The sequence below is a fragment of the Curcuma longa genome, chromosome 10, assembly GCF_044706935.1.
Source record: "Curcuma longa cultivar G26 ecotype Majalengka, Jawa Barat chromosome 10, ITB_CL_G26_1.1, whole genome shotgun sequence".
In the NCBI taxonomy this organism is placed as follows: Eukaryota; Viridiplantae; Streptophyta; class Magnoliopsida; order Zingiberales; family Zingiberaceae; genus Curcuma; species Curcuma longa.
In genome coordinates, this window is record NC_133870.1 from 2,655,061 (window position 1) to 2,679,670 (window position 24,610).

At 34.6% G+C, this 24,610-nt stretch overlaps 1 protein-coding gene across 2 annotated transcripts in view; it reads left to right on the forward strand.

Moving 5' to 3' along the window:
- The window catches only part of LOC141835861 (protein OPAQUE1), an 87,175-nt gene that overhangs the window by 47,516 nt on the left and 15,049 nt on the right, over positions 1 to 24,610 (forward strand). For both annotated transcript variants that reach the window (XM_074723249.1, XM_074723248.1), the window contains 8 exons: positions 4,530 to 4,751; positions 9,300 to 9,439; positions 9,787 to 9,904; positions 9,996 to 10,049; positions 10,129 to 10,215; positions 18,727 to 18,897; positions 18,979 to 19,122; positions 24,409 to 24,588. In XM_074723249.1, the coding sequence (XP_074579350.1) occupies positions 4,530 to 4,751; positions 9,300 to 9,439; positions 9,787 to 9,904; positions 9,996 to 10,049; positions 10,129 to 10,215; positions 18,727 to 18,897; positions 18,979 to 19,122; positions 24,409 to 24,588 (1,116 nt within the window). The remainder of the gene's footprint in view (positions 1 to 4,529; positions 4,752 to 9,299; positions 9,440 to 9,786; positions 9,905 to 9,995; positions 10,050 to 10,128; positions 10,216 to 18,726; positions 18,898 to 18,978; positions 19,123 to 24,408; positions 24,589 to 24,610) is intronic.

Below are 24,610 nucleotides of genomic sequence, written 5' to 3' on the forward strand. Positions count from 1 at the left end.
CTCTATAGATGATAAAACATCAACCAATGATCACATCACTTTAAGAAATGAATCACTTTCTCTAAAATAATATTTGATATGGACCTAGTCTTATTGAGATTGATACCCTTAATTTTGTTCAACAATTATACTTAACAAATTTTCAAATTTGATAGTTGATATTGAAGACTATTTTGGCTAATATAGCATGGACACTATTGATTGGACAATATTTGCCATCAATAAATTTATTGGAATTGATTGGGAATTTTAGCAAAGTGTTTAATATCATTATTACATGATAAGAGCATAACTAATCACACACTAGCATGAGATAAATGAAAATTTATTGAAAAATATATTAATAAAATTTCAATATAGAATCATCATCCTTTAGTAATTGTATAGACAATATCGAAAGTTGTTGCTTTGCTTACAATCGATGAACTTTTATTTGAAATAAAAAATTGGGTATTGAAAAAAATCCTAAAGAACTTAACCTTAGCATAGGTCGCGGATGATATTTTAGAATAATCCTATATTAACCTCTTTGTTGAGCCCCTTGATAATGCAACCTTAAAAAATCCTCCTATTGACTTGACCACTTTAGATAGCAATAGACATCCAAACATTGAAAGTTAAGACATAGATTGTGCTACTTTTATTTCAATGTTATCGGGAAGGTAGCTAATTGACAATGCTTATAACTTGCCTAGAATCAATTTCTCCTCGGTGGCGTTTAATGATGCAAATAGGGAAATAAGATTTTTAAACGTTAATTTTGATAAGACACCTTTAATGTGCATTAACATTTAACCAAGTGCTAATATTTGGGTATTGTTTTTATTTTGAGGTGTTAAGTTGTTTTGGTTGATGTTAATCTAGAGGTAAATTGATTTGGTAGGAGTTTAATTTTGAAAAAAGATTATTAACTTAATTATTGACTTTATATATGACTTTTCCATTGTATTAAGTTGGAAAAATCATGACTAGAAGCATAAAGACAATCTCATATTTCTTAGTTTTAAATGTTAGCATATAAATCTAGCATAACCTTATAATGCTTTCTTAAGTCTACCATAACTATTTATATTTTGTTAAATATAGCACAAAATTCAGATATCATGTTCAAATTTTGCATCCATTAAAATTCCATTTTCATGAAAAACCTATGTGACATTAGGCTAGGTTGGCGAAGTGTATAATTGGTTTCCCAGTCGCCATCCAAAAAATTTAGGTAGTGTTAGTGTTGTTTACAATAATATTTAGAAAGCTTCGATCTTGACAAAAAAAGACCTAAACACTCGTCTTATTTGGGTTGGCCTAATATCACATGAGTGGCATGTCAATTTTAACAACTGCTAGATTTTAACATGATTTGTGAATGTTTGACTAGATTTGGAAAAAAAAATTGTAGTTTGCCGCTAGATTTGATTAAATGTTAATATTAAATTAAAATAAAGAGGACAAATCATTAAGCTAAAAAGTGATTTATTAGCAACACTTGTAAACTTAGTTATGCATAATATTTTTTCTATCTTTTATTCTACTTTATGTAGGATTTGTAATATGCTTTTTTGTAAAACCGATGCGCGTTAGAGAGGGGTGAATAATGTTTGTTTGTTCGTTTTTACTAGCACAGAGAATTTGCAACGGTATTAAAGAATAAGACACAAGACCCATGAATTTACTTGGTTCCTAACCCCCTATGGTTAGTACATCCAAGGCCTATGTACGGGAGATGCCCGTCCACTAATGGTCTCCTTTCGGGAACTTTTTCGGAGGTGGAAAAACTCGTTTTACAATCTAAGAATATAAAGATGAAAGTATAAGACAATAAGACTTAAAAGAAAATAAACTCCTGTGTAGCTAATCTAGAAGTCCAGAGCGCAACACACTCCTCTTAGAACTTCCCTGGTTGTACGAGTAGGGCATTGATTGCGTTCGATAACACTGCAGGACGAAGTGTAATGGAGATTAGAGTTGTTCTCTTGTGTTGGACGTAGGGGCCTTATAATGACATTTTCGGATGACCCGAGCCGATCTGATCCGATCCGGTTCTGTCGGTCTTTATTTGGGTCAATTCCACCCATTCAGGGCACATGGACCGTGCTGGACGCCTGTATCAAATCCAGGTGCTTGGTTCTGTCCTAGTCCAGGCGCGTATACCTCACTGGGCCATTTGGACTGTTCCGAGCGCCAGGAACCAGTCAACCAGGTTGGACTTGAGTTGACTTTCGGATTTGATTTGGTTGCTTCTGTTTGCTTCTCTTATGCTTCCTCAATCTTGTTTCCAGCTTCTGGTTCTTGCAAGATTAACATACAAACATGCAAGCTACCTAAGTCTATTTGTAGTTTGTCTGACCTAGTAGGTTTACTTAAGTCTTACCCTGTAGATCTAACCTACTAGGCTTATCCGTGCTTAAATTACAGTTAGGACTAGTCACTTCCATAGGCAGACTTTCTATTTGCCAAAACATCCGGTCACCCTTGATGTGTTCGGACTTACCCTTGTATAACCTCCAGTTATGACTAGTCACTCAGTATACTTACCACCTGCTAAACATCTGGTCACCCTTGACCTGTTTGGACTTTCCTTTGCCCAACTTCACTCACCAGGACTTCGTGCTCAGCTTCACTCACCTGGTCTTCCTTGCCCATTCTCCAACTAGGACTTCCTCTGCCTAGCCTCCAGCTAGGACTTCACCTTGCCTGATTCAACAAATTAGGACTTCTTTGCTCGGTCCAACTGACTAGGATTTCTCGTTAATCTTTTGGTCAAATTGACCTGATTAGACTTCATTCACATCCAAATATCAGATCCTGTTTGGATTAATCCTTGTTCAAACTGAACAAACTTAGGTATATTGTCAAATATCGAAATCCTGGAGGTAGACTGGTGCTCCCTGCATCAATATTTTCTTCCTACCTTTACTACATTGTCTTTCTCTCTTTGTTGCTATAAACTCTAATTTTCTTCATCCTTCTCTTTTAAAAAGATTATTATAAGGCCTAATTTTTCCCTTCTCTCTATCTCCATTGTCATAAACTATAATTTTCTCTCCATTCTCAATTGTCATTAATTTTGATTTTCTTGTCTTTGTCATTGTCAATTGATAGCCTAATTTCCTTGCCCTTTCTCCATCATTGTAAAAATATGATGCTGCCCATGCTTTTTCTTTCTTCCATTTATCACCCTTGATTTTTGAAAGATGGGTAGGGAGGTGGTTTCTCAAATTAAAAGGATGCAATTATATTTTTTTTTAGCAACGATGAATAAAAAAGAGAAATAAGCATTCAAAAAACACTGAGTTGTGTTTTTTTACAATCTTTATCTTTTGTTCTCCCTTTCTCCTTTTTTTTTTGTCTCAAGAACTCCTAGTTTCTGGTAATTTAAGATGAGATGAATAATAGTCTAGTGTTTGCAACATCTACTTCCTCTCTTGGAGTAAAATGATTGGCAATTGAATCTCCCACCAATATTTGTCCTTTCACCGATTTGATTGATTGAAATTTAATCTCATTGATTTTTACACTATTTTTCTTCATTTATTTTAACATTGAAAAGATGACAGAAGATTAGTAGTTTTTTGGTTTTTCAGTGTTCTCTTTCTGTGGATTAGATGTTGGAAGGCTAGAAACTCAAAACTTTAATGTCTCTCAAACATCTTTGTCTGTTGGAGTTGCCTACCCAATTTCTTGACTGATATTAACTTCTTGTTTAAGTGTAGTTGGAATCCTAGTTTAAAAATACCGAAACTATACTGGCACGGTACGATACGGTATCGAAACTGTATCGTTCCGGTTCGGGACTGAAACCTCGGCACGGCTCGATATTTTAAACCGTGGTCGAGAGGAAGTTGCCTTTGAAGATCATAACCAACTTCATCGATCTTTCTCTTGGCAACCAAAATCTAGTTAATATTTACTCTGAGGATCAATCTAGAGCTTGATATTTTCTTGTCTTTTTACTTATATCCTGTGTCTTTAGGCTTCTGCATCATTTTTATTTTCTTTATGCAACTTTTTCTTGTTTATCTCTATGTTGTGGGTTTAGTCCCACAGTGGTTGTTTTAGTTATAAATGGTGTTTATGTTGTATGATGTAATGGTCCTCTTTCATAAGAAAAATAATACAACATTTGTTCCTTCAAGCTACATGGAACAATGGGTGTTCAATGTCATAACCTTATTTAAGCAAATTGTATATTGACAAATTTTTTTAGGAGTGTCGATGGTGGTTTAAACAAGAGTCAATAGACTACTAGGTCTATAGGAATTTGTAAAATGTATATTTGAGCAAGTGTATTTTACCACAGCTAGACCATTGTCAACTTCTTACTGTTGATGGGTGCTGATGCTGATATGTTACAGTTCCGTGCCAGCTCTGAGATCAAAATAAAACTGAGTCTTGAAACCTTGCTTGATGTTAGAACCTTCTTTAGCGTACAACTATATGCATTAACTGCTTGTTTTTGTCCTTTTTCTCTTTGGGTAGGTTTGCTGCTTTGGCTTAAAATTTATGTAAAGTCATTAGCATTCCTAATGCAGATTGCAAGCGAGGAGTCAAAGTTGGCAGAAGTTTCTAAACTCCAAGAAACATTGAAATTGCAGGAAGCTGATCTAGAGACAACCAAGTCAGCCTTTAACATCGAAAGCAACAAGAATTTGTTGCTTCAGAATAAGTTGGATCATACTATGAAAGAATTGGAATCCTGTAAGATTGGCCTCAATGTAATTGTGGAACTTAAGAAGGAGAATTTGTACCTAAAGGTAGGACAGACTTAATTGTTGCATTTTAATTATACGTTTCTTATTTTATCTGTATACTTATATTATTATTTGTAGTAGTAGCAGCATTCACATTGTCATTTTTATTATTATTATTTTTGAGTTGCTTTCCAAGTAACTTAGTGGTTGAATAGATTTGTAATGTAGTGCTTCAATAGAAATCTACGATGTATCAATCTTTATGTGTAATACTTGGATGAAGTGGTGGTCAACGTTAATAACTTTTAGTGAATTCATGAATCATTGGATTCGTTAGTATTAAATAGCCAAGTGGTTCTCACAATTCTTATTTATTAATCTGATGGCACTAAGTTTGAAATGAGACTAGATTCAACATTATCTCACAATCATCCTCTATTTTCTACCTCAGACAATAATTTGCATTTTGTTGCCACTAACATAAGTGCAAAACTGTTAAGTGGAACCCCTATCAAGAACACACTCAACTTAATATTTGTTAGAGAATGCTTCAACAGGCTTTACAACACCTACCATAAAATTCAATAAGATAAATATGCTTTATCACTGGTTTTTGATAACTTGAACAATATTTAAAATCAAGCTATTGACGATAGATTATGATTTGGGTTGTTGGAGAGTTTGTAGATCTGACATGAGTACAAGTATTTGACATGAATGTGATCTTGACATGCTTTAACATACCAAAACATATGGGGTATCAATACAATATAATATGAAAATTTTCATTCAATTGAATATCCAATCACAGTTTTATTTTATATGCAAATAAACTAAATGCATGGGTATTAAATTCATCTCGAGATGATTTGATGCAAGCCAAAGTGTGACGAGTGTTAGCACATATTGATGCCCAAACTGTACCATTTGAGCAGGAGATCAAAACTCCAACATAGGAATAAAACATAGGTTCAAGCAGTAGAGATGTAAGAGTATTAAACACTGGATCATAACGGCGATATCTATTTTTAGTTTTATAGTACTGTATAAAGATGTAAGTAGTGGATCCATGCTAACATTTTCATTTGGGCATTCATTTGTTTTGGACACATGCATAAATAAGATGACTCTTTCCACTAAAGGGGGGCGATGTTGATAGTTAGAGTACTAGGAAATTGAGTGGTGAGGTAGTAAGCTCATCAATTTCATGACAACCACCACCTGTTGCCTTCATTCAAATATCTTAGGATACACTAAGTATCTTAGAAGATTATACAACATTTGATGATCATGTAAGACTGTTAATTCACAGTAATTTTATATGGAATGGAGCTCTCAGAATAATGAAGATGTACATAAATGACCTTGTAACATGCATGCAAATGATTAGTCATTGAGAAAAGTGGTAAAAGTGAAAGGCGAAAAGTGGAAAATAGGTCACACACAATTCTCATAGGAGAAGATGGACTCGAGTCAAACAACTGCAGAAAGATGATTTTTTCAATTGAAGTTGAACCAAAGTGAATTTTTCAATTGCAGAAAGATGAAAATTTCAATTTCTTATTTAAATAAAATTGAGGCTCTTTGGAGAAAATTTTAAAATTGCTCATTTTGGTTGAACTTATTTTCTAGAGGCCAATGTTGCTATAGAAAATTCTGTTGGAGGATCATCTAATCTTGTACCTGTAATCCTTCAATATATAACTGATCCAATCATAGTGAATGATAATAATTTCATCCATGACCATGGTCTACCATCTTAACAAGCTTGACCAATAGCATGAACAATAGTTGTAGGTGGAGGAGAGGACGTTAGTCATTCATTAATAGAGAAAGCACTTAGCTGGCAGCCAAAAGATTGAAGAGCGATGCGACTATGGCATCCGCAAGCATGTTCAAATAAAATGTTATTCTCGTAAATTTTCACCTTCTTTAAAAATTTCAAATGATATATGGTATGTACTTCCTAGTTGCCTCCAGATGCGATAAAGTATTTTAGAACTTATTGTTCAGCCAATATTAAATTAAAATATCAACATATACCTAATATGTATAATATAACACATTTTGCTCTGATTGTATTATGCCGTAAAGCATCTCATTTATCCTTGGTGCTGGAGAGGAACATCACAGAAGTAATGACAATCAGTTCCATGCTACTGAACAGCTCTGTAAAAATAGTGTGATTTGCAGGCTACAATGTTGAATAAGTTGAATCCATCGCATGTTGAGGTAGACATGTGATATAACTATGCAATTCTCAAATGCCAGTACATATTGAAGATGATTCTAATAGTCAAATTTGATATTTATTCAACTATCAATATTATGCGTATGGTCATTGACTCATTGGTAGAGGACAAAATGAACAAGTGGACAATGAGAGGAGGAATGCTCCTAGGGTGAGATGACCTTAAACAGAAAGGAATGGTCCTTGAAAGTTGTCCCATTTGGTAAAATATGAATGATGCTTCCTGAGTTGTAAAAATGTCCATTGACCAGGTAAGATTTAACTGCTATTTAATTGTCAAGTATAATTCTGATGTCACGAGTCATGGAGATTGAAACACAAGGAGCACAAGGATATGAGCCATGGAGTGTGAAACAAAGCAAGCAATTGAATAGCTGCTTTAGCCAGTTTATTTTGGTCTGTTGTTTGATCACATTATCAAAATGTTCTCCTTGGTTACGAAATAAAATCCTCACAGTAGCAGGTGAAACTCTATTCAAAATGTCCTGATCTATCATAAATTCACAATGCTTCAAGAGAAAATTGACATTCTCAAAGATCCTGTGAAAAAAAAGCTAGAACAGGATTTGAAGTTATCAACTATCCTTCTTTCATTTTTTTGCTCTTTTCTTATTTATTTTTGTTTGTTGAAGTTCTAACTGATCAAATAAAAATGTGATCAGATCAAGATTGATAAAAATATGGCCTCCCAACATGACATGGGTATATAAGTCATCTTTTAGGTAGGTTCATTGATAAAATATGAATGATGCTTCTTGAGTTGTAAAAATGTCCATTGATCAGGTAAGATATAACTACTATTTAATTGCCAAGTATAATTCTGATGTCATGAGTCATGGAGTTTGAAACACAAGGAGCATAATGATATAAGCCATGGAGTTTGGAAAAAAAGAAGCAAGCAATGGAATAGCATCTTTAGCGAGTATATTTTGGTCTGTTGTTTGATCACATTATCAAAATGTTCTCCTTGATTACGAAATAAGATCTTAATGGTTGAGGGCAAAAGTTTATTCAATGTGTACCGATCTATCATAAATTCACAATGCTTCAAGAGAAAATTGACATTCTCAAAGATCCTATGGAAAAAGCTGTTAGGAATTGGAGTTATCAGCTATCCTTCTTTAATTTTGTTCCCTTTTCTTATTTATTTATGTGCAAATAATCATGATGCATGTTATTTGCAAATGACATTATTTTGATCAATGAGATACGTGAAGGAGTAAATGCTAAATTCAAATTTTAGTAGGAGACATTGGAAATTAGACCTGCTATATTATATGGAGTTAAATGTTGGGCTATGAGTGAATACACAAACAGAAGCTAAGAATTACAGAAATGAGAATGTTAAGATAGATGTGCAGACATACGAGGATGAATATATGAGAAATGAGAATATTAGAGAGAGTCAAAATTGTACTTATTGAGAGAAAACTTCAAGAGATGTTTAAATAATATGAACATGTATTTAGGCAATCAAAATGCATTAGTTAGACAATATGAGACCATGATAATTACGCACATTAATCGAGGAAGAGGAAAGTCAAAAAAGACTTGGTTAGCAACGATTAAAGAGGATAAATTTCATTTAAATATAGATAATAATATAATAGGAGATCGAGCCTACTGGCGTAGGAGGATTATATAGTTAACCTCATTTAGTAGAATAAAGACTTGGTTATTGGTTATTAAGATTGATAAAAATATGATTAAAAGTATGGCTTCCCAATGTGACATGGGTGTATAAACTAATCTTCTAGGTAGGTTCACTAACAATCCACATACTTGAGAGTAATATATGGGAGGGCAATAGTGAATATTTGTGTTGACTCGCCAATTGGTGATTGTAAACTGTAGGCCGTGGCTCTACATGGCTGGTAGTGTATAATGGTTGCAAAGAATTGGGAAATGCTAATTGGAGGAGAAGATTAGATCCTTGAAGATGTGTACTTGAAGATGCTATAGCTAGTCACTGTCCCAAGCAATCAAATACAATGGGCTGATTGTGATTTTCATGTCAATGAACAATAATCTCAACAAGGAACTCAAATGGTCTGTTTAGACTAAATTAAGGAGGTTTTTTTTTTCTGGAATTTGTTCTAGAGAATTCTTATTATGGCTATCTTGGCTTGGTTTAATTGAGTTGGATCTTAAAAGTGATTCTTGTATAAATGTCTCATTTTGCTACTTAACAAAAATCATTACAACAGCTTCCTGCCAAATCCATCGTCCATGAAATATTCTTGCTGTTACCAATTATCCTCTTAAAATTTTCTTATAATTCATAAAATGTGAAAAGTAAACGACTTTGCCCATCCTATTATTGATTTCTAGTGAACTAGTTTGTGTTTTTTCTTTTGCAGGGATCTTTCGATTCCCTTCAAGAGAGAAATTTGGAGTTGGAGGGTGAGCTTCAAAGAGCTAAGAAACATAATGGTGATACACTTGAAAAATTATGCGAAATGGAAGCGAAGTGTCTACAACTTCAAGGAAACTTGAGCAAGTATGCATTTAACACCTGAAATATGTGCAAATTAACATCTGAAACATCATTATTGACATGCTTTTCCTTACTTTTCTTGGAGTTAAATATTGAACATCGGTAGGGCTACTTTAGTTTCTTCAAGTTAAAATAAGGAGAGCTACTTATTTTCTCCACTAGCATGGACATGGTTGGCTCTACTAATCTATACTGGAATATGATATGTACCCATGTTATTATAATTTTTAGCTGCGGTGGTCGGATGGAAAATTCTACATTCATTATCGACAGTTATTTAGTTCTGTGATTGTTATCTGTTATAATATAATATTTCTTTTTCCATAATCTGATCTTTTCCATGTCTGTAGGTTTGAGGAGAAGCTTTTAAGTTTAGAAGATGAGAATCACATCCTTAGGCAAAAGTCATTTAGCTTTTCTCCTATGCACAATCGTTCTGGGGTTGTCAATTTCAAATCATACTCTGAGGTCTTTTCTTTCATGATGTTCTGTCTCTCTGTTACTTTAGAGACCTTGAAAGACCATTTACATTTTTATTTTTTGTCTCGTGTGTGAACAGAAATACTCTAGTGCACTTGCACTTCCTAGCACAGAGGAGTTTATTCCTACAGTGGTAAGATGAAATTGCTTGATTAGTTTTTAATTTTCAAATAAATGTTTGGCTCAGAACTACTGATCATTGTTGATTGTACGAAACTCCTCCCTCAAAATTTATCCTTCCTACCCCACTAAGCTTATCAGCATCTCGAAGAACAAGGAAAATTGTTGAGAGACATGAGGTAATGGTTTCTTATTTTACAGTCTGTCAGTTTTTTCCTTTGTTTATAACATGATTATTTCCTGAAGATTCGCAAGGTAGCATACATGAGGATCGATTTATTGGACAACACTTTTTAGTAAAAGATTCTATATATAAAGAGGAGAAAGGATTCGACCTACAGAAGATTGACTCATTAAACATTCTCTTTCAGCTAGGAATATAAGGAATAAAACTAGTTTAACACACTTCACCAAACTGAAGGATAAATGTCGATCATGCTCAACTTGTACAGCTTGATGAAAAGGGGAGCTAGTAGATGCTGTGAGGTCAACAGAAAGTATGCCGAGTAAAGTTATAAGGAGTCATAATATTCATAATTTCTCTGCCAATGCCTGATGTGATCGATTAAATACAGTTTTGTCAGTGTTTTCAATAAAAAGATACATTATTAGTTTATTATATGAATACCTATTTGTAAACTTATATTTTACACTTCTTTCTTTTCACCAGGTCCCCACATAGTGTGTTTACACAGTTTGATGAACCTTCTCATACTTCTTACACATCTCTCCCCTGTTGTTCACCTCCTCCTACCCTTTTTCTGCTTTTTTCCCCATCTTTCGTTCTTCCATTTTGTCTTTTCATTCTGAGTTGTCATGATGGTTATCTTTTGTTGTTGTTACTGGAAAGCAGTGGATTTGAGATGAGGTAGGAGTTGGAGAGGAGGCAAGATGGAGGATTTTCTGGAGTGATGGTGGGTGATATTGGTGTAGTGGAAAGCAAGGGTGAGGAGAAAGAGGAACAAAGAAGAATAAATGGCATTGATAAGGTTCTGCCAAAGTTTGTCATGGGTAAGAGGAGGTGTGGTAGAACAAGTGGTGTCATAGAGAGGTGGAAGAGAGAAGATGGAGCACTTGCAAAAGTGTTAAGGCAAGATTTTGGTGGCTGGATGTGGGAGAGAAAAAGAAGGTGGATGACAAGAAAAGGAGAAGAGAGAGTTCTTAGACTTTGGTAGAGAAGAGAGAGGTGAGGAGGAAGAGTGAAGAGGGTATGTGGGGAAGGGTGACAAGAGAGAAGAGGTGCAAACTAGAGAAAGGGAGAGGTAAAAATATTTATAAACTCATTTAGGTTCAAAATATACATTGGCATGTCTATTTTGGGATTATAATATTATTCAAAATAAAAAAGTTAACATGTCAAATTTCTAACAAACATGTGAGCATTTCTTCAAATTAAATTCTTCGATGTACTTAATTGAGTGAGCAATTTATGTAGGTTTGATCTTGATTGAAACAACATATTATGTCTGAAATTGGAATTTGAGTAATCATTTATATTAGCCAACTCCATCTAGTTGGATAAGATTTGATTGTTATTGTTGAGTGATCATTTATATAATTAAACCTAGATGCAATGACAATTTCTAGGCTTGGTTCGTGCATGAAAGATGATTATTGGAGACAAATCGTTGCTATAGTATGAGTTCAGATGATGACCATGAGAGAGGATTGGAACACGTTTGGCAACCATGACAACTTTATAAGTTAGTAGACCTGAAATTTGATTCAACAATTATTGAATCAGCCAAGAAGCTTAGGAATTCAAAAAAGTAAGATGCAGATGCATGATTATCAACTTCAACCAGAATTGTAATGATGCATCCTTCTCAACCTTCCAGCAATAATGTTGCTATGACAACACTAAGAACACACCTTCATGAATGACAATGTAACATAATAGCAAAGCAATATAGCATAACTATGGTAGCCTATCAACTACTAAGTACAAATATGACATCTACCCATGCTATGATAACACTAATGACATCATCAATGACAATATAATATAATGATGGTTTAAAACATTCGAGACATTGCTGACTGACATGAGAAAAGACTTGGGACATATACCTATCAAAGTTTTACACACTCAATGGAACCCTAGCCGCAAGAAGGTGAGCAACGAAGCTACAAATTTCATTGGTGAGCAACAAAGGCAAGTGATGGTGTTGTAGCTGTGAGATGAGGCGAGGTACACAATTGATTCCTCATTCTCCTCCTCTGCCTCATTTGCCTCGTTCTCCCATAGAACCCTAGCCATGAGACAAAGTGGATCAATGAAGCTACGAGTTTCATCCACGAGCGAAAGCCAAGTGACCGAACCATAGTTGTGAGATGAAGGCGAGGTACATGATCAATTCTTTGTTCTCCTCCATTGCCTTGTTTACATTCTCTGCAGCCTATGGTTAGTGCTCAACACAACCACCAACAAGATTAACGCATCTCATTCAAGCTTGGGATCAAAACCCTAGCTCTCAATGATATTACCAATCTTGGGCATAATAACAAAGCAATATAGCAGAAATATGGTTGCACACCAACTACTAGCATGTTCATAGATAACGACATCAACAACATGCGGCATATTGACAACCAACAAGTGCAACAACATTAATGATAATGCAATATATCAACTATCAACAACCACAATGACAATATAAGAACAGTGGATCCAACCTACAACCCCACTTATAGGTGCCTTGAATGGCTTTACAAACCTTGACTGTAACAAATTTAAAACATCATGCCATATGTATTGAGGCACGCTGTGCTGGACAACTGACATGTTGTGGAGCCAACCCATAGGTGTCATGCCTCCTATATGTGTTGTGTTGGACATACCAACATGCACCAAGAAGGAGAAATGGGATGTAGGTTGGCTCCACTGAGGCTAAAATGTTGTGCTAGAATGGCAGTTTAAGGTACATCCCCACTTATATCGATTTGCATGGAACAAAATTTTAAACCTTGAATGTAAGAAGTTTTTTGATTTTATATGAAGAAATAACTGATCTGCACAACACATTACCACTAATACAAAGTACAATATTGGATGCAGATGGTGAAGTAGAATAAGTAAGAGATACTGGATGGATGAGAAGATGGAGTGCTTGCTTGAAACTGTTAGGAAACTTAGGCAACAAAGAACACTAGATGTAGTGATGATAAGGGATAAGTTCATGACTTTATATGCAAGATAAAGTTTCATTGATAGAGATTGTACTGGGATACTACATTAAGTGATCAGATGTTGCTGAGAGAATGTCATATGATGAAGAATTATTCATGAAGCCTGAGAAGGCAACATCCACGTTCTTCACCATGTCTATCACGAGAGTTTGTAGCAAGAGCATACTGTTTATTACTTATGAGTAATAGAAGATAACTCAGTCAGTGAAAATTCATGAGATAAGCAAACAAATAAATTACACCCTAAAATGACCCTCTCCCTTGACAAGGATTCGATTCATTTGTTGGTGTGGTAACTCCATTGGCATCACTTATGCTAGCCATTAGAAGTGTAGCAAAGGTGCTAAATATCACTCGTCATGTATACAATTTTACTAATTCACAGTAAGAGTTAAGATAAAGGATCCAATTTATTAAAATTGTTCATGAAATTGTTTTTAGGTATGTAATAGCAAAAACAGGAAACAACTAAAATGTTTATAAAAATAAATGCATAAAAAGAAATGAATAAATTGATGAAAACTCTATAAATCTGAAAAATCTGAAAGCACCAACAACAAACACATCTAGAGCACCTAGCAACTTATTCTAGCACTCACCTAGAGTGTATTCTGGATTCAACAACAAAAAGGGATGTCATCTTAAAAAATTGAGTGGGAATGCAACAATATATAAGGATAGACTAGGTAAAAGAATAAGTAAGACAAGTTACATAGATAAATACAAGACTTGTTGGTTTTCCCCTATATGCCAATAAGTTACATTGCATTTGCTCAATGTGAATGTAGCACTAGTAGTTCAGTATTGCACATTCACCAACCATGGACTAAAATCTCGAGCTATGTCAACCAACATTATTGAGATTTACTCTTCCATGTGATGACCAAACAAGGCATTGTGCGACACAAGAAATCATCAAGTTTCACAAATGTGCCATGCAGTTTGAAGGTCATTTTTGTTGGAGAAGGTTTATGTCTCATTGGCTCGCGGAGGAATTGACCAAATGTGCTCGAATGACTTAGGTGACGATGCCTTGTGGTTTTGTTGTGATCCGTCGTCAATTCGGACGCCACCATGCCAAGTTGGAGATAAATGTCTACTGTGCGAATTTTGGAATGGTGACTTTTCTCATAGATGTATTTAGTTGTTAGGACTTGGGATAAGATGGGATTAGGGGTACATATAATCTAAGTTATAAGTTTGGAATTATTTATCATTTCTATAACTAAAGTATAATTATATGTTATTACAAAAATAAATTATAGATTATAATAATTGCAGCTATATATATTACATCAATAAATGTAAAAAACATTTTAATTAATTATTGTTAAATTTTATAAGTAAATAATTATAATTGCAAATATGTTAAATAATTAATTATATTTACAAAGTAAACAATTTACCTATAATTATTCACATATAAGTATTAGTAAATATTTACATGTAATTATCAATCATTATAATTATATGTAAATTGTTAGTAAATACTTAATTATAATTACCAGAAAATAATATAATGCATGTAAATTATTAGCAAATTACAAGTAAGAAATTAATTACAATTAAATAGTTAATTTTATGTTATAACTTAGGAAGTAAAATTAGCACAAAGTTATAATTAATAATTCAACTAAATATGTATTAGCATACCAACATAACATGATAGCTTCTAATAAAAGTCTAAAACTTATGCACAATTTGCACCGGCCACTCATTGATCAATCATCGATCAATTGTGTTGTTAGCATATATGCTTAAGTACCTGCTATCAAACCTACTTGAGATCCAAAATATGTTCTATTATTAGCATTGCTTTTATGCCTTCACAATTTGTGTTTTTGAGTTTGTTAGATATTTGTACTGTGTACTAACTCGATCATAGATGCGTGCATGAAAGAAAAGTGATCAACTATTAACCCCCTCCCCCTCTAGTCGTAATCTTAATCCAAGAAGAGGATGGCTCTTCATCACATGCATGATTGACTACCTAAGTTCGCAAATAATTCAAAATCAAAGAGAAAGATAAGGAATCACAATTGGAGGAAGGAGAAGAGGTTGCAATCGGTGTAGATTACAATTCGTGGAAGGAGTGGTAGGGAGGCTCAAGATCTCAAAAAGAGGTTGGGGTTTAGGGTGAAAATAGGTCAGTTTTTGGGGGTTTAGCAAACAACTTGCAACAAAATAGATTGTAAAGGACACCTTTGCTATGGGTTGGATTGAAGCAATTGCATGCAAGGATAAAGGCGAGATAACTTTGCCATGAAAGTCATCACATTGTTCTTGTAATGGAAAATATTTAAGATATAATTGATACCAAGGTTTAAAATCTCAAACTATGCTGGGGTTTTTGATTGAACTGTACAATTTCAGTACTATATTGTATTGTATCGTTAAGGTTTTGATATTTTATTTAATTGAATTATTAATGATTTCAAATTAATTTTAGTTAGTATAAGTTGGTTTCTTCGGGTAATTTAGTTTGGGCATCAAATTTCTTTAGTTAGGGATGATGTTAGATATCAAACTTTTATCTTGTTTGACGTAACCAATTAAGTTGAACTGAACTAACTTATTATCTTTGGGATCTAGTGTGGTCTAATTAAGTCTTAGGAAACTTCATTAAGTAGGCACAAAGATTACCATCATGTTGATCCCAACAGGGCATGGTTTCAACTTAAAATGATAACAAGTGAATTAGAGCTAAACCAAGTTATCTTTGGGTTGAGTTAGTTTAGTCGTATTAATTAAATTTGTGGAAATGGTAATTCTTTAGGGAGTATATAAACTTTTTTTTTCCTTTATTCTGATTCATACTTGCACTCACCACCTCCACCTTCTTTTATTTCCCTCCTTCCTCGTGCCACCTAATCATCACCCTACTCTCATAACTGATTGCTTGATCCCTACTGCCTTCAATCCTTCTTTCCTTGTTGCTCTCCTCTCTCTCACATATTCTCTCTCATGCAACCTCTCTCTCCCACCTGATCTCTCTTGTTATTTCTATACTCTTGCCTGCATTAATTCTTCTCTCGCCCACTCAATCTCTCTCGTGCAGAAGCCTCTCTTTCCCACCTGACCTCTTGTGCAAGAGATATCATTAGGAAGGTTCGAAGGATCACAATCTAAAACATCCCATAGAAGTCGTTAGCCGCCTCGCACTACTCCATATCCCAAAATAGTTGTTGCATTTGCATCATCAAGAAAGCTTTGGGTGAGATGTTTCGAGGTTCCAAGTTCTATGTGTGGTTTGTTGGCGAAACGAAATGACTGTGCCAACTAGCACAAAAAGGGATTGCAATCCTTGAGATACTATGGTAATTCTTGCCATTTTACCTTCAAAGTAGTCTAACTGTTGTGATGTGCAAGCCTATGTAAATGATGTGTAATTGAGAATTATTACTTTGCTTGAATTTGGTTTGTCACAATTGAGAAATATCACTTTAAAGGTGATGAATTGATCGAAACTATTAGAATGCCACATAAGTATAACTTCTTGTTTGAGCTAATTAGTGGTGCTATAAATTATTTTCCTATGGTCATAGGTTATATCAAAGATCAACTTTAAATCCATATTTTTTTATATTGTATTAAATGATATAAAGGGAAGCTCGATGCACGAAGCTCTTGCCTATACAGAATCCTAGGGAAGGATTTATTGTACACAGTTTACCCTGCATCGCAATAGGTTGTTTCCGCGACTCGACCATCAGGTCACACGGTAACAACTTTAGGCTCCCCTTCAATGATATCATTTAACATGTTTGTGTATATATCATTGGAGCCATTAGTAATGTGAAAAAAGATTTTCCTATAGATGTAGGTCTAAATCCAGTGTTAGCTCTAGGCCCTTATTTTTTTCACATTGTATTAAATGAACTAACCAAGATAAAGCTCCTTGATATAAGTTATATATTAATTGATGAAAGTTTTATTTCATTAAATTCTACTCTTTAATTTAGAAGAAAAACTTTAGAAATTAAAATTTTATAATAACCATAACTAAGAAATAGAATATGATAGTTTAGATGATTGGCAATGAAAATGTTGAATCAGATTATATATATCTTAGGTTTATTATTCAACAAGAAGAGTATACTAATGAAAATACCATTAATAAGATAAAGAATGGTTGATCAAAATGGAGGGAAGTTTTTGTAATATTTTGTGGTAAATTTTATAAGATTGTGAAATTACCTGTTATATTTATTAATGTATCATAGATGAATATCGTGAGATGGACTTGTAGAATTACTAGAAAGGATACTATACTAATATTCTGGTGCACCTTTATTTAACTCCACAGATGATTTTAGGTTGAGATGGTATTACTATGTTCAATGCCATCAAAGAAATTTAGTTAGAAAAGTTAATCTGTTAGAGTTGAACATCTGAGGGGTGGAGAGGGGTCAAGGGAAATATAAATGAAAAAAATATTTTAATGAATTTGAATGTTATTTGTGATATAGTCTTGCTTAGAGCTCAATGTAGGGATAATTTCATGTGTTTACCACAAATAGTTGAGGCAAACATGACTTGATTTTATGTTGATGAATCTTTTTACAAGTTTCTATATTGCGGTGTACATGTTCTCATTGGAGCCCCAACAGATTGTAATGCTCTTGACCAGAATTGAAATTAGTCATGAAATTTACTACCGAAATTAGAGAGTTTAAATCATTAATGGAAGATGCAATTGAGATTTTGCCCCATTGAGGAATGATACGACAAGAAAGAAGTTTCAACATTTAGTTCATTTAAAGCATACAAAGCAGGAAAGAGGAGGGAAAAATGAGGGACAACCAAATGAAATATGTGATAATGGTGGGAAGAGAAGGGTGGTAGTGTTGGTTCATTCTAAGTAGCGTGCTTTTGTTTCCTCTTCATGTGGTGGTTTGTGATGGAGACAAGCATGTATTGTAGATACTTCAGATGAAGGGGAGACCCAGATCATTTATATATGTGGGCTACAATGTTTTATGGAACTACATAGAGAGCATCAATTTGTTAAATTCTGTGAGAGATTATGCAACAATATGCCAATTCTTGCTTGAGTGGTCATATAGCAGGCATAGGGGCAGACTGCAGCCAGTATTGTAGATATCACATACTCTGAAGCAGCAACTGTGTGAGATGTCAATGAAGAGGAGAGGGGGTAATTAGGAAATTGGTTTATAATGCTCTGACAGTTAGTTTAAAGGAATAATTGTGGAGCTCTTTATTAAGCACAGCCACTCTCCATATAAAGAGGAGGCACGATATAACTTGCACAAGATTATTTTATTTAAAGTTGGATAATAGATGCAACTTGGTTAACGAATCTTAAGCACAATCAGTCTAATTTATTATGTATTGTTTTAAATTTATGGATTCATTTTACACTTTTTTAAATTTATGGATTCATTTTATCCTTTTTAAGTATAATGTTCACAGTCCTTACCTCTGTTCTTAATTAGTAATGAATTTTTATTTTTTACTAATGAAAGGAATTGATTTTGCAGGAAAATTATGAAATGCTGTTGCGGTGCATTAAAGAAAAACTAGGTTTTAAGGATGGTGGGCCAGTTGCAGCTTTTGCCATCTATAAACTACTTCTTCATTGGCATGCCTTTGAGGCTGAAAAGACAACTATTTTTGATTTTGTTATAAAGGGAATCAACAATGTTCTAGAGGTTTGTTTTGTTTTTTATTTTCTCTTATCAGTTTCACTATTGAAATTTTAGTATTGTTTACATTTCCCCCCAACATTTCAGGTAGATAATGAGCAAGATAACTTGCCATATTGGCTATCCAACACTTCTTCACTTCTATGCCTCTTGCAAAGGAATCTTCGATCGAAAGAATTTTTGACAACACCTTCTAGACGCTCTGGATCCTTGGGTCTTAATCGGAGAATTGTATGTGTTAGATATTAACTGCATAGACTTATTTCCTGCTACATGTATATTATTTTGTTAGATCTCATGAGTCTTTGTTGCTGAATGGTGTTTGTGAAAATGATGTTTATCTTATTTCCTTGTTTAGAAGAACTCCAGTTTGTCATTTCGGCCATGCATGACCACCATGTTGGCTTTTCCAACATTATCTTATATATTATAAATACAAATCTTCATAGATAATCTATTTAATATATAGAAATTTGAGTTTATAATAATATATATATTTTTCCTGATTCTTCATGGTTTGTTTAGGCATGACCCAACCTTTGTGTTGCTCTTGGTTCCTCCCTTTCCCATATCTATCATTAGTTCCAATTTTAAAATTTTAATATTTATTATTCAATGTGTTATTTGCCCATTTTTTATTTTTGTGTTTTTTATTTATGATTTAGTTTTTTTTTATTGCTATCTCTTAATGTATTTGTGTGCATTATGTCTATGGTATTCTTAAATAGGTTTGTTCAAACTATAACGTCAAATAGCCATATATTTCATCAGCATTCTTAAGTTGTGCTAATCCCTATTATTTTGGTTCACTACATCTTATCCTTCTATCTAATTCTATGCAACGCATAATGGCATAGAACATCTTAACCCATCTTCTCTCCCATTTTATCATTTCTATCTTTTGGAGTTACATCTAATTTGTCTCCTTCTAATAATACTATTTTCTTGTAACTCTATTTATCCATCTATGCATTTATTTTTTCAATAATTCTACACTTTCATCTTGACAATTTTTGCTTATGCTAAATTAACTTTCTATACGTTTTGTTTACCCAACACTCTAATTTAAACACTCACATGTTGCACCACAATTTTATGGTATGACAGTTATGTTAAAAAAATTGGTTCATATAGTACACCGAGCATAATTTTGGTGTTATCATTGTTTTCTTTGACGCAATGGTAAAACTACTACCACGTGACTTTGAGGTCATAGATTCGAGTCGTGGAAATAACCTTTTCCAAGGTAAGACTGTGTACAATGGACTCAATGTAATCCGATTCTTCCCTAGGATCCGGCGCTGGCGGGAGCTTTGTGCACTGAGATGCCCTTTCATTTGTTTTCTTTGACAAAGACTTTTTCTTTTAATAAAAGAATATAAAGATCATAAGGAACATTCTTGAAGTCATTTTTTTATTAAACTAACAATCATAAATTGTCTGACGTGGTGTCTATTTTTCTGATACTATAATTATGTTTTATCTAGTATGCTATGTAAATGCCTTATAGTGGCTGAATGTATGCTTTTAGGTCCTCTTACCTTTGTTGAAAGGAAAGAAAACAATCAAAGGGAAAGGAAGATGTGGATTCATGGAAGGACTCTCTGTCCATTTCATCTAAGTAATCAACGGATTTCTACCTTGATTCTTCTAAAGTTGGATACATTTTCTTAGAGAGAAACAAATCAACCTCAACCGAACTAAACATGGTCTTATATTGCTCTCTTCTCAGCATTAGAGACACTTCCTGTCCAACTTCGGATGTCACCTGTGTTCATCCTAGGTCAGGATCAAGCTCTACTGAAAACTCCATGGGGAACTTTCCAATCTAGCACGACCCATCTTATTTGAGCAACTCGTGAGATTTTTTTTGTAAAATCTCTAATGTTATTTGATTGGACCATAAGCACAAATTTGCATACATCCACATAACATACTTAGGCAGTAACTATGATATCTTTATACACCACAGGACACACTCAACACAATTAGTTCTAATATAAAGATTATAACTTGTCACGAAAGGCCAGGATGAACCAAACATAAAATTAAAACATACATCTGATATCAGCATGTCAAAACACCACTAGTGAAATAGTAAGTTATACATTAACTCCAACTAACTTAATAAAACCCAAATATAAAGTAACAAAAATCACCTTTTAATAGCTACTACTACTGATTCACTAACTACTAGTCTGAGAATCTACAGGCCAAAAAATAAAAAACGGGTGTGCACCTAACATATAAATTGTGCCTTGTTGGCCAAATTATATATAAAATATGATTATGACACACCACATAATGTCCAAATCCCAGAATGACATTCAGTCCAAAAGCTATAAAGAAATAATTATCATCAACACACCATAGCTAACATGCATTTATTATATTTAATTAGTAGTGAGCTTATAAAACATGATTCACCTATATTAGGAACCTGGCATAGCGGTATAATCCAGTCTAATATAGCATGTTCACACCAAATTATTATCCAAAGCACAATATGTATAAATCTAATCAACAAGGTATTCTTTTGGATCGAGATCGCGCTAGAGGGGGGGGTAAATAGCGCTCATGGCTTTCACTTGTTTCGTAATCGAAAAACTTGCAGCGGAATAAAAATAACACAAGACACAGAGACACCAAGATTTACTTGGTTCGGAGCCGTGAGCGACTCCTACTCCAAGGCCCGCGATCGTTGATCGCTTTCGGTGGGCAACAACTATAATATCGAAAATCTTTTTACAATAAGTATTATAATTCAAATGCTATAATGAAACTGTACCACCAATATAAGAAATGGAGACGTAGATGATGAAAGTTGGAGTAGCAGCGTATTGTTGAAGCGTTCGAGACAGCACAAAAAGCCCACAAAGATTCTGTTTTTGCCTCTCCACGTTGAGGTGCCTTTTAAAGCTTTTGCAAAGTTAATCAAGATCCTTGGAAATAGGATCTACACACGTTGAGGCACCAATTAAAGTCTTACACGCGTGGATCAGCCTTGCACGCATGGATCAGCCAATCAGAACAGATTTATTCTGCTGCTTATCCACAATTCAAGATAAATATTGCATTTTGGTCCCTGCAAAACATGTTAATCTCAAAGCAAACCACATGTTACATTTTGGTCCCTGCAAAATATGTTAATCCCAAAACAAACCAAATGTTGCATTTTGGTCCCTGCAAAATATGTTAGGACATAAATGGATAAAAAGAGATGTTGACAGCCTTTGGACTGTCTGGGTCTGACTTCGGATTTCCGTCCGGAAATCCTAGGTCGACCCGACGCCTACTGTTCCCTCTACGGGGAACGCGTCCTCACCTACTCCCTTCAGGAGAGATTACCTGATGCCAGTACGATCCTCCAGATCGACTGGACTTTTGCTCGGCGCTCGATGCTCCCGGACTTTCTGCTGGACTTCCGCTTCTCGGCTAGTCCAATCCTCCACCTGGTTCGCGACACCAGGACTTTTCACCTAGGGTTACCACCCCCTAGGACTTTTGCCTGAAGCACTCGACCCACCAAGACTTTCCGCATAGGGTTACCACCCCCTATGACCTAGGGTTACCACCCCCTAGGCTTTTCCCCTTGCCTAACCGCAGTTAGGACTTTTGCCTAAGTACACTTAGGACTTTCCTGCAAACTCATTCAAACCGTTAGATCACAAATGGACTTAACTTTGAATCCCTTTGCCATAATCAAAACTTAGGTTCGATCGTCGGATGCTTCCCGCACCAACATATTCAATTTCACTAAAATCTTACAATCATTTAGATTCTTCAAGACCTAAACCGTAAGATAAAATGAGCATAAGTTGTCCCCCCTCATCAGTAAAGCATGAGACCTCCAATGAGGGAATTGTCCCAAGAAATGCATAGGTGTATTTTGAGCATAAGTTGTCCTTGCATATGTTTATGCATGAAGTCACCTCATAATGTGTGAAATCTATACATAATGCCTTCCAGTGTAGTGATGGAGTCTCAAGTAAATGCACAACCATGCATATATAAAATTGCCAAAGTTCTATGATAACATGTGATGCATATAATGCGCTCAATATAGGGGCGAAGTTCTATGCATATCATCATTTAGCAAAAACATAGAGTAGTCAATGAATTCATCAAGGCAACAAATTTTAAATATAATTGGTCAGCTGACCCATATGTCATCCCCCACATTACAACTTGGTTTATCCCTTAATTCATCTCAAAGTACCTCGCCAGCCTTCCCTCCTAATTTAATTTGGGAAACACAAACCATGTCATAAAATTTAACCAGCCGACCTCTCCACACGGGTTATCAATCACATATGCTTAAATTTAAACTCGGGGACTAACACTCACTGTGAAAATCTCTTCAAAAAGGTTAGCTTAGACTTCAACTAGGTCCAGAGATCACCCAAAATCCCTGTATCCTAAAGGCAATCACAACACAACCTTAGCACCTAGACTCAACCTCCAAGATTGACCCTATGATAAAAGAGAACTCACTGCACAACAGGGGTAGATTTATCCTTTTGAAGATGCCAAATTTCCCTTTGATGTGACTGCTCAAATTTTCATTTACATAAATTTAGTCTTTAGGTCTTGTTTTCTCTTAAAGGGCCTTATGTTTCCCTTAAGGGTCCCTAGACCTCTAACCAAACAAACTGAAGGAAAGGTAACCATGCCATACTTGGATCTAGAAGAAAATCTCCTATTAATCGTTGCCCTAGCCATCCATCATCACCAACCTTCTTGATGCCACCGACCCTATGGTAGGAGAAGATGGAGAGTTGCTCTCAGAGAGGCGAGGCTTTCGGGGAGGAAAAAAAATTCATGGATGTGGTTGGCCATGGAAGAAGACAAGAATGTGGAGGTTTTGGATGCATGCATAATGAGGCATAGGTGTGTTTGTCCTTAAAAAGGAAACTTCTTTAGTAAAAAAATATCAACTCTCATGAATCAGATGTAAATGTGGTTCAACCTGAGCAATCTCCCAATTTGGCCTCAAATCAAGCTCAATTTTTTCATCAAATCCCTTAATCACCTAGTTCACAAGTACATTGAAACACAGCATACAAAATAAATTTTCACAGAATGTGCTAAATTGCAAAATCAAAATTTGGAAAATAAAACACTCAAATAACTATTCCTCTGATAAATCACAGGAAATAATTTAATAGAATTTAAGAATATTTACCTTTATGGTGTGTGGATATGCTAGTTAAGTTTCTGTGCGGATTTTCAAATTAGAAACTTTAATGGAGACATATTGACTTGAATATTTACTATCAATTTTCCAGTACAAGGAATTGTGTTTGACTGATAAATGATGATCTACTGTATGTTTAGGGTAAAAGAATATCTATTTTCATTTTCATGATAAAATTTGGGGAAACACTATGCCTGTTGGATTATATATTATATATTGTATATGCTCAAATTTTGCACCTACATTGAATAACACCGTGTGTACATGATTTTATTCACCAACTAGTGTTCTTTAGATCTTACAAAAATATTCTCTTACAGGGAGTAAAATCAATTTCGAATTTTATCGGAGAAGAAAACCTGAACTTGGCACATATTGAGGCACAATATCCAGCTATATTGTTTAAACAACAATTGGCTGCCTGTCTGGAAAAGATTTTTGGGTTGATGAGGGATAACCTGAAGAAAGAAATTTTGCCGCTTCTTAGTCTTTGCATTCAGGTGTGTTCTATTACAAGTTTTT